Source organism: Populus nigra, chromosome 1 (assembly GCF_951802175.1).
Source record: "Populus nigra chromosome 1, ddPopNigr1.1, whole genome shotgun sequence".
Taxonomy (NCBI): domain Eukaryota; kingdom Viridiplantae; phylum Streptophyta; class Magnoliopsida; order Malpighiales; family Salicaceae; genus Populus; species Populus nigra.
The window spans coordinates 9,468,179-9,478,522 of record NC_084852.1 but is presented as its reverse complement, the minus strand read 5'-3'; the positions used below and the strand labels follow the sequence as shown (position 1 = coordinate 9,478,522).

The following is a 10,344-nucleotide window of genomic DNA, read 5'->3' as shown; positions in this document are numbered from 1 at the left end:
TGATAAAAAGATAAAATAAATATATTTTGAAATAAAAAAATAATCCCGAGAATTTATTGTAATAATCGATACGATCCATATAAAGACAGCACAAGAAAATTTAGATTTTGATGTAAAATCACCTACCGACCAGTTTTATACTATGAAGTATAATTCTCTATACAACCATCAGATCATGTTGAAATCTTACAAAGAGTCTCCTAATATAGTTTTCTATATTATGTTAAAATTTTAGAGTAATCAGAGTATAAAAAGATTATACAAGAATGCCGACAATTGGATAAAAAATAAAATGTGTGCTTAATTGTTAAGATCTATTATTAAAAAGAACTTGAAAATTTTGAAAGAGTACCTGCTATTTACTACTTAATTTTATTTTTTAGATTTTATAATAGGATCGAACTAAAAATTAGTCCAAATTGTAAATTCATAAAAAATTAAAAATAAAATAAATAGCAAATAAATAAAAATAAAAATGAGTTTAAATATATGATCAATAGATAAAAAATAATAATATGAAAAAATATTGATATAAACCTTGATTGAAAATCAGAAAGACCTTGCATACCTAATTTACAGAATTTATAGGTACACAACTTATTAGTATGACACTACACAACCATTTACTAGTATTACACTGCTCACACCTAATTCTTTATTGTAGAATTTATGGGCACATTTTCTTCATTAATACACAACCACCACCTACTAGTATTGCCCGATTGACTCCCACTTCTTTGTTGTAGAGCTATTTGTGCGAGTGCATGAATTGTTAGAATGAGCATTTACATGTCTCATCAATGGCTAGTACAATGCTACCATGTCCCGATTGACTCCCACTTCTTTGTTGTAGAGCTATTTGTGCGAGTGCATGAATTGTTAGAATGAGCATTTACATGTCTCATCAATGGCTAGTACAATGCTACCATGTCTCACCAATTAATAGCACAACAACCAACAACTCATTTTGCAAGTTACTCGCCCCCTACAAATTACAACATACACTTTTCTACATTGTTATTTTTTATTATAATTATTTTTCTCTTACAATTTATTAAATTAAGCACATGCAGGTTCGTTATTCCAATTTAGAACTTGTTTCGTAAGAGTTCTAAGTTGTGCTAGGCACAACTTAAAAAAAAATCCTTCAAAACGAATAAATGGAAAGGCTAGATTCAATAGAAGTTTTTCCAACTTTGTTAGCTATGATAATCTTACCATCAACCTCTATGCCTCATGCTTGATTTGAAATCTTATTTAAGTACTTTAGCTGATATCTAAAATTTTTAAAAGTTCTTGTTAGACACACTTTATCTATAATTTTAGTAAACTTGTGTTGATATCTATTAATGTGTAATTAACATCTTTTTATGCAATGATAGAAGATGGATTAACTTATTTGGGGACAAAGTCAAGAATATCACAAGGCTTGAAAAATTTAATATTGAATGATAAAAGTTGCAAAGAAAATACATAATAAAAAAAATTATGCGAACCCGAGTTAATCCAAAATGTCTATAAATTCTCTATGTATGTCTAAGAATCATTATTGGGTGAAAGATCATCTTTAGTTTTGGGTTGAATCAAAATGTCTATAATATATACTCAAAATGCTTGGAAAAAAGAATAAGAAAATCAACTCAAACAAATTTGCAACAAATAAATAAAATGAAAAAATAAATTCAACTAAAAAAATTCATATGAAAAAAATGAAGTTGCAATTGTTAAAACTTTAAAAATCCTATAAATAAATCAACTAAAAATTGATCTCATATGAAAAAAAATAATCTCGCAACAACATTTATACAATTATTAAAAACAAAAACAATTAAAAAAAATAAAAAACAAATATAGTGAAATAAATCATGAAAAAAGAAGAAAAAATAAAAATGTTACCTTAGGTCCCGTTTGTTTGCTGGAAAGTAGTTTTCTTTTGGAAAGTGAATTCCGGGAAAGTCTTTTCCGATATTTGGTAGTGTAATGAAAAATAAGTTGGAAAACACTTTCTAGTGTTTGGTTATGTTATGAAAAATAAGCTGGAAAATAACTTATTAATATTTTATTTCTTTTAAGTTTATTAAAATAATGAGGAACAAATCTTATAAATTAAAAAGTTGAATGGGAATGAAATTGAAAAAAAATATAATTTCATAAATTATCTTAGATAAAATAAATAATAATCAAAATAATAGAGATCAAATAAAACATAAAAAAAATTGAAAGATGAAGAAATTAAAATAATAATAATTATTATGAAGTAAAAGAAGTAACAATCAAAAGAATGAGGACTAAATTTGATAGATAAAAAATTTCAATAGAAAAATGATAAGGAAAAAGCAAATAGCAATTATAAAAATAAAGATCAAAGTTAATATAAAAATTAAATTTTAAGAGATGAAATTAAAAAATAAATATTCAAAACAAAATATATATAGCAATCAAAAGTTTGAGGATCAAATTTGATATAATCAGCAAATAATGACATTTCTAATTTTTTCACAACTTTCAGAAAGTGTTTTCCGGCTAAATTTTCCAGGAAAACACTTTTCTGAAAAGCAAGCTAAATTTTTCTTTGACTGAAAAGTGTTTTCTGTTGACCAACTTTTCTAATGGCAAACAAACACATGAAAGTTTGGAAAATGATTTCCTTAAAACCACTTTTCAAAAAACAAACACAGCCAAAAGAGAAAACACTTTCCTGGAAACCAAGTCAAATTTTTCTTTGACTGGAAAATGTTTTCCATTGACCGGAGAGTGTTTTTCTTTGACTGGAAAGTGTTTTCCATTGACCAGAAAGTGTTTTCCGTTGACCACCTTTTCTAATGACAAACAAACACAGGAAAGTTTAGAAAGTGGTTTCTCAGAAATTACTTTCCAGGAAACAAACATGGCCTTAATGTAATTGCAAGTGAAGCTAAGGAGAGAAATTTTTTTTGTAAAGCATATTAATTGGAAAAAAAACTAAGAGGATAAAAGAAGAAAGAAAAAGAAGACATATCCGAGCATAAAGGAAAAAAGAAAGAGATGAGGAGAGAAAAAAAGAGAAGAAATAGATATTGATGTTTTTTTACATATAGTAAAGAAGAAGAATAATAATAAGAAATGAGTCTGTCTCTTGTGAAATAAGGGGATTCAGTCTTTTTATTGGGATGCATTAACGATGAATTTACCGACGAATAATTGATTATTATTGGGTAAAAGATCATCTTTAGTTTTGGGTTGAAATGAATCCTTGTATTTTTGTAGCTTTTATGAAACTTTGAGGAGGCAACAAAATACTTTAATTGAACTGAACTTTCTGTTTCACTGCCTAGAACTACTATATATCCGCTGTCCAACAAAATACTATATGTTTTCTGTCAATTTCCTTATAATTATCATTCTTATTATTAGTTCTCTTAGATCATATCTTTGAGTTATTAGCCAAAGCATGTTGCATCTCTACCAATATCTCGAGTCTGGCTCTATGTGTTTCACTCTCAAGTTGTGTGAATTATATTTAAGAAATATAATTCACATTTTGGGCTCATGGGCATCACTCTTGAAGTTGTGCCTCGTGATTAGAAATATGCTACTAGAGAGATGTGCATCACTCTTGAAGTTGTGCCTCGTGATTAGAAATATGCTACTAGAGAGATGTATGCCTGTGAAATTTTAATTTTAAGCTTTCTCCCACTACAAAAAAAACGGGGTATTAGCATTTGAATTTAGCAACGGATAATTCCGTTGCTAAATTTAGTAACGGATTTGCAACGGATTACATATATATTATTTTTTTAATATCAGCAACGGACTTTAGCAATGGATAATCCGTTGCAACATTTACGTTGAATTTAACAACGGATTTTCCGTTGCTAATTAAAAAAATAATTATTTAAATTTTAATATAAAACCAAAATTACGAACACCGTTGATTACATTTACAAGGATTAAATCCCAACCGTTTATTTTTCGCTGGCTTTGGTAAATCGACACCATTGTTCTCTCCCCTCACCGAAATGCAAACAGATCTAGACGAAATGAACAAAACTAACATATCAAAATTAATGATCTTCCACTCTTCCAGTCTCCTTCGTCCCTAACAAGATCGAACCAGAACTGTAGAAAAATCACCCTCTCTTCATCGATTTGATTTTCCTTTATCCCAAACATTTCATCTTCTTCGTGTCTTCAGCATCCCTAATTTCTTTTCTTCATCTTCTTCTCCTTTATCTGAACAAAATCGAACCAGACCCATCATTATCACCATCGAACGTGCTGATTTAAGGTATCTCCTTGTAAACAGGTTGGATGTTTCATGGTTTTCTTCAATAGTTCAGGTAAGTAATTAAGGGTTTTTGTTTTTGTTTGTTGCAATTTAACTTGCACTAAAAAGTTTTCACCTAACTTTCCCAATCCAGGTTTCTTTCTGTCTTGTAGAACGATCTCGGTCACCTGTAACTCAAGAACACATGTAACTTTTTTTTTTCAATACTTTGAATAATGGTTTTAGGCTATTAATTCGGTAATATAGAGGTTTATGAAATGTTTTTACCATGATCTATAACCTAATTATGCATGTGTAATTGAAAATAAATCAAAACCCCTAATTTAATTTTTAGGGTTACGGTTCATAAATTTTTTGATGTCCCAGCAGTTGAGCTATAATCATTTTTGCTTCCCTTTGGTTTCTTTTTGCCAGTAGATAGTTATTTTCCCCCATGAGATACCTTCATATCATCGTGTAAGTGGGATGCATTTTTCTCTTCAAACTACTGTTTTGTAAGATCCAATGTTATATCTCCACATTTTCTCGTCTCCTCAGGCATGTAATTTTGTTTAAACAAAGCAAGGCTTTTTGGCTAAATAACTCCTTCTTTGTCCCATTGAAATTGGCTCTGAATATTATACCCTGTTGTAACTTGCTACCCTGTTGCTTCAACTTTTTACATTGTAATGCTCTAATTCTATAATTTTGAAGTGTTACAACAGCGTATGGATGCTGTTAAAATCTAGAGAGTCTAGCAACTGGTTAACCTGTGATGCATTTTCTTCTTCTGTAGCAGTCCAAGTGTTTCTTTTTTTCTTTTTTTCTTGCTGTGATTTGATTGAGCATGCTTGCAGAGTTTTAGTGCGGCCTTTTAGTCACAGCCAATCTAACTTACTAGGATATGGTGGTTGCTGATTCATGTAGATATTATTTCAAAATATACAATTATTAGTTTTAGTTGCAAAACTTATACGCATTTACCACATCAAAATAACTGTCACTGGATATAAAGGGAACATAAGGATAAGTTAAGGTACAGGAATTAATTTTTGATTAGAGATTGTTTATGTTTATGTTCATGATGTTGAGTTTAATTTCCACACATACCTTATCATTACTATCACAGTTGTAAAGAGGGCATAGATGCTTTTGATATCGTGTACTATGAATCTTTTTAGGTTAAACAAATTGATGTAGTACTGAACAAAAAGCCTAGGGTGATTATTCTGCTTTTTTTAAGCAATTTTTGTAATACCTGTGTTTGATCTCCAACTGTGACAATCAACGCATCTTTATTTGGGCAGAAAGACATCCAGCCTTTCTTGGAGTAAACATGAAATTGCGATGACCCATCACATATATGCAAACACAAGGCATGGGAGTAGTCAGTTCCCCTTATTAGCATGATGAACACATCATATCCCAAGGAGCTAGCCAGTCTATCAGCTGGAATGTCACGTCTATGCCTGTGAAGGCATGGGACTGTTTTTTTTTTTTCCTTATTCAATTCAGAAAAAAAATTGTTATGATAAGACAATTGCCATGAAAATATAAAAACTAAACAGTACTTTAACTTGGATATTCTTTCTGTTCTTCATAGTTTAACTTAGATTTGTTTTAAAGACTAGCAATTGATAAAGCTAGATGGGTTTAACATACTGTTTATGTTTTTTATTTTTCCAGCAATATGAATGGCTTATTGGATCACAATATAAATCAATAGAGTTGGCTAAGTCTGATTAGGTTGCAACAAGGAAATCTCCACCTTGGGCCATTGATTATTGGGGCTTTGGTAAGTCAATTTTGCTCCATTTTTTTATGGTTGCTTAATTAGATTATGCTTAATTTATTTGTTGGGCATGCCTATTGTAATCTTTTCAATTAATTGGAACTCTGCTTTTCATTGGGATAAGATTATTCATTTTTAAATTTATTGTCCTTGTAGATCCTAGTTTTGGAGGTTTATGTGAACATGATGTTGGGATTATATTCAATTAACTTTTCTGGGCATAGTACTGTCTTTTTTATTTCTGCTTTTACATATTGCTTCCTGAAGTTCATGTTTTTGGTGTTTTTCCTCTTAAGAAGAATAATTAATGCTTTTTACAATAAGCTGTGGGGGGGGGGACATTACAAGAGTAAAAAGAATGAGGCAAGAGGTGATAAGGACATATTTAAGGGCGGAATCTTATGGGGAAACTTTATTTTTGCTAGTGGAGGGTGTGGTGACTGTTTAAGGATTCCTTAATTTGTTTATAAAGTCGTGGTGTTTTGTAGCTTTGAGGTAAAATTGGATTTACAATTACAGGGAAAGAAAATAAAATTATTGGTTGACAGCAAGCTGTTGCACTGTGAATGGATGATGGAGGAGGAGATGTTTTGGACTGTCATAATACTACATTGATTTATTTATTTATTCTCCACTGTAAAGATATTTATTTTCAAATGAAGTTGTATATCAACTGGAAAGTAAATCTCTTATGTTACACGGGCCTCATATGACATCATCATAAATGAAAGTATTGCTGTAAATTAAAGCACAGACGTTAATTGTTTTTCCTTCCATTTCATGTAGTAATAAATAAGAATTGGATTGAATAATTCCAAGATAAAAGAGACCTAAAGCAACGCTTTTTCCTGATGTACACATTCTTTTCTATGTTAAAAATCTGTCTCGTCAGACCTGTAACCACAAGAATGTCTCGGCCATTTCTTCTGTTGACAGACTAAAGCATACAGAAGTTGTTTGGGCATCAGACCTGTAACCACTCAAGTCTAACAATATAGAAATATAAAAGAACAAAATTAGCTAACAAAAATGTGAACAGCAACCATATTGATAACATGGTCAGACTCTATAATTAGCAACCCCAAATGGTAGAATCATCAATGAACACTCCTGTGCGAAATTAATTGGTCAAATGGATATCAGACATCCACATCAGACCTAGTATAGGACTGCTTCAAATAAAAAGTAAAACTGAACTTGAGTACTCCACATAAAATCAAAAGGGTAAACTGAAGAAAAAGGAAAAAAAAAAGTTCCCCATTCAGTAGTTACTAACTAGTGAAGTTTCATTGCAAGTAATGATTTCCCATTTGAAAAGGAGATGTCTGCTTTTTTCTCCTGCTAAATTCCAACAGATTCCAATTAGCTAGCACATATCTAGAAGACCTTGTCTTCTGGATCATTTCAAGCTTTTTACACAAAGCAAGCATTCGATTCCTCTGTGCATTTTATTTCCCTTCATGTCTTTCCACCCTCTCAAACGCATCCTTGGAATCAATTTAACTTGAATTTGTTTTAAAGACTAGCAATTGTTATAACTTGATGGGTGTAATATACTGTTTATGTTTTTTATTTTTCCAGCAATATGAATGGCTTATTGGATCACAATATAATCCAATAGAGTTGGCTAAATCTGATTGGGTTGCAATAAGAAAACCTCCACCTTGTGCCATTGATTCTTGGGGCTTAGGTAAGTCTATTTTGCTCCATTTTTACATGGTTGCTTAATTATATCGTGCATAATTTTTTTGTTGGGCATGCCTATTGTAATCTTTTCAAGTAGTTGGAACTCTGCCTTTCATTGGGACAATATTGATAGTTTGTATAAGAAAACTAATTGAATGATTTTCTTTTATTAAATTTGATATTGAGTTTATTTTTTATGGAAATTATGAGACCAAAATGAAACCTAGAGGTGGCTGAATAATATATCAATTAATTGCAAATTTAAATGTCGTGCTATTTGTCAAGTCTTGAAACATATTGTGACGTTGAGATTGAGAAGACAACATTTCTCTTATGGTCTGCTCATGTTAATTAATTAATAATAATATTATGCTCCATACGTATTAAGAGAAGAAAGAAGGCAACAAATCTACTAGCACATGAAATTAACTAATTTGGATTGTGCTTAAAGAATTTATAAAACAAATGTATTTATATTTTCATCCACCAGTATTATAATTATTATCTAATTATTATTTCACTACGACATAAAAGATAGATACAATGTATATGATAAGAGACAAAGATACAAATGTGAGTAACTATTATAACCCATAATAAATTATGTTTTTTTTATATTGCATTTTCATCTTTTTTTAAAATAAAAAAAATTCTTTAATCTTGTATTACCTCGCATGTTTCTGATTTCATTTACCATTTCTTAGTTGAGCAAAAAAAGATCCGAATAAAAATAAAAAGTTTGATGGATCCAATAAAAATAAAAGGATCGAAATAAAATAAAAAAAACTATTTCAGGTGGTAACAAAAGTTAGAAGGACCAATAAAAAAAAATAAACTCCAAAACTATTATAAAGATAAATTTATTTAATATTTGTTCAATTAAATATTTTTTTTTCTTTATCCATTCATTCTGTATAAAATACTAACCAAACATAATCTAAAAAGTATATTTTTGTCACTAGTTAGAAAATATAAATGACAATATGAGTGTGTGGGAATTCCTCACACACTCATATTGTCACACTAAACAACCCATATATTTAAAAACTCAATAAGAAAAAGTAGAAGAAAAACAGTTATCCATTTTTTAGCTTCATATATGTTTGAGCTGGACAAATAATTAAAGTTTATTCATGTGGTACATATTTTATTTTAAAGGATTGTTTAAGTACTAGTAGTTAAAGAAGTGTGCGTATTTCAAAAAATGCTTATTGGTGTTGTCATGTTAATTAGATTAACATGGATGATCGATCGTGGATGTATCGTCGTCTTATGGATGGTCGCCTTCGTCCTGAATACATTACTGGTGTTAGAAGATTTATCAATTTTACATTTTCAATTGATAAAAATATATCTGGGGGAAAAATTAGATGTCCTTGTGTGAGGTGCAAAAATGAAAAGTTTTTAAAGGAAGATGATGTTTGTAAACATCTATTGACAAAAGGTTTTTTACCTTGTTATGAAAATTGGACTGTACATGGGGAGTCTTATGTCGCAGAACCAATATTGGCTGGACCTTCATCGATTATAATGAGTCATGATGTGAATGATGTTTGTCTAGAGAATCCATATAGGAATCTGGTTATGGATGCAATGGGGGTTGGTGATGCATTCTATAATGATAATGTGTCTAGTCCTATGGTAGCAGGGGAAATTCCAAATCCTGAGGCAACTAAATTTTTTAAGCTTTTGAAAGCTACGGAGGAGCCATTGCGGGATGGGTGTACCAAGCAATCCAAATTATCTGCTTGTGTACAATTGCTTAATATGAAGTTAACTTTAAATTTGACTCAGAATGCCTTCAACAATTTTATTGACTTTACAAAAAGTTGCATGCCTAATGATGAAAATTTGGTTTCAAATTTTTATGATGCCAAGAAATTTATGCGGCCACTTGGACTTGGTTATGAGAAATATGATGTGTGTCCTAATTACTGTATGCTGTACTATGGGGCAGATGCAATGAAAATAAATTGTGATTTTTGTGGAAGTTCACGATACAAACCTAGAAATCCAACTAATAAAGGTTCCAATAAGGCGGAGAAGCAACTCCGATACTTTCCTCTAACACCAAGGCTTCAGAGACTATTCATGTCTCCATATCATGCCAAAGATATGACATGACATCATTTTCATAAGTCTGATAATGGGGTTATGGTGCACCCATCTGATGGGGAGGCATGGAAGGAGTTTAATCGTGTCCACTTAAGCTTTGCATCAGATCCGAGAAATATTCGGTTAGGGTTGTGCACTGATGGATTTTGTCTATTTGACATGTCTTCAAATACATACTCTTATTGGCTAGTAATTGTGACTGTTTATAATTTGCCTCTGTGGAAGTGCATGACTAGACCATTCATATTTTTGACAATGATGATTCCTGGGCCAAAGAATCCAGGTAAAAAGCTTGATGTTTTTCTAAGACCTTTGATTGATGAGTTAAAGAATTTGTGGTTTTTTGGTGTTGAAACATATGATGTATACAGAAAGGAAAATTTTCAATTAAAGGCAGCTTTGATATGGACCATTAGTGACTTTCCAGCATATGGCATGTTATCGGGGTGGAGTACTCATGGAAATTTGTCTTGTCCTTATTTTATAGAGCATAGCAAGGCTTTTA

At 30.7% G+C, this 10,344-nt stretch overlaps 1 protein-coding gene and 1 pseudogene across 1 annotated transcript; both read left to right on the top strand.

Moving 5' to 3' along the window:
- The first annotated feature begins 8,963 nt into the window (after nt 1-8,963).
- Nucleotides 8,964-9,848, top strand: LOC133704627 (uncharacterized). The gene has a single exon (XM_062129549.1). It carries the CDS (start codon nt 8,964-8,966, stop codon nt 9,846-9,848), a length of 885 nt encoding a protein of 294 aa, XP_061985533.1.
- The window catches only part of LOC133704546 (uncharacterized), a 44,822-nt pseudogene continuing 44,208 nt past the window's right edge, over nt 9,731-10,344 (top strand).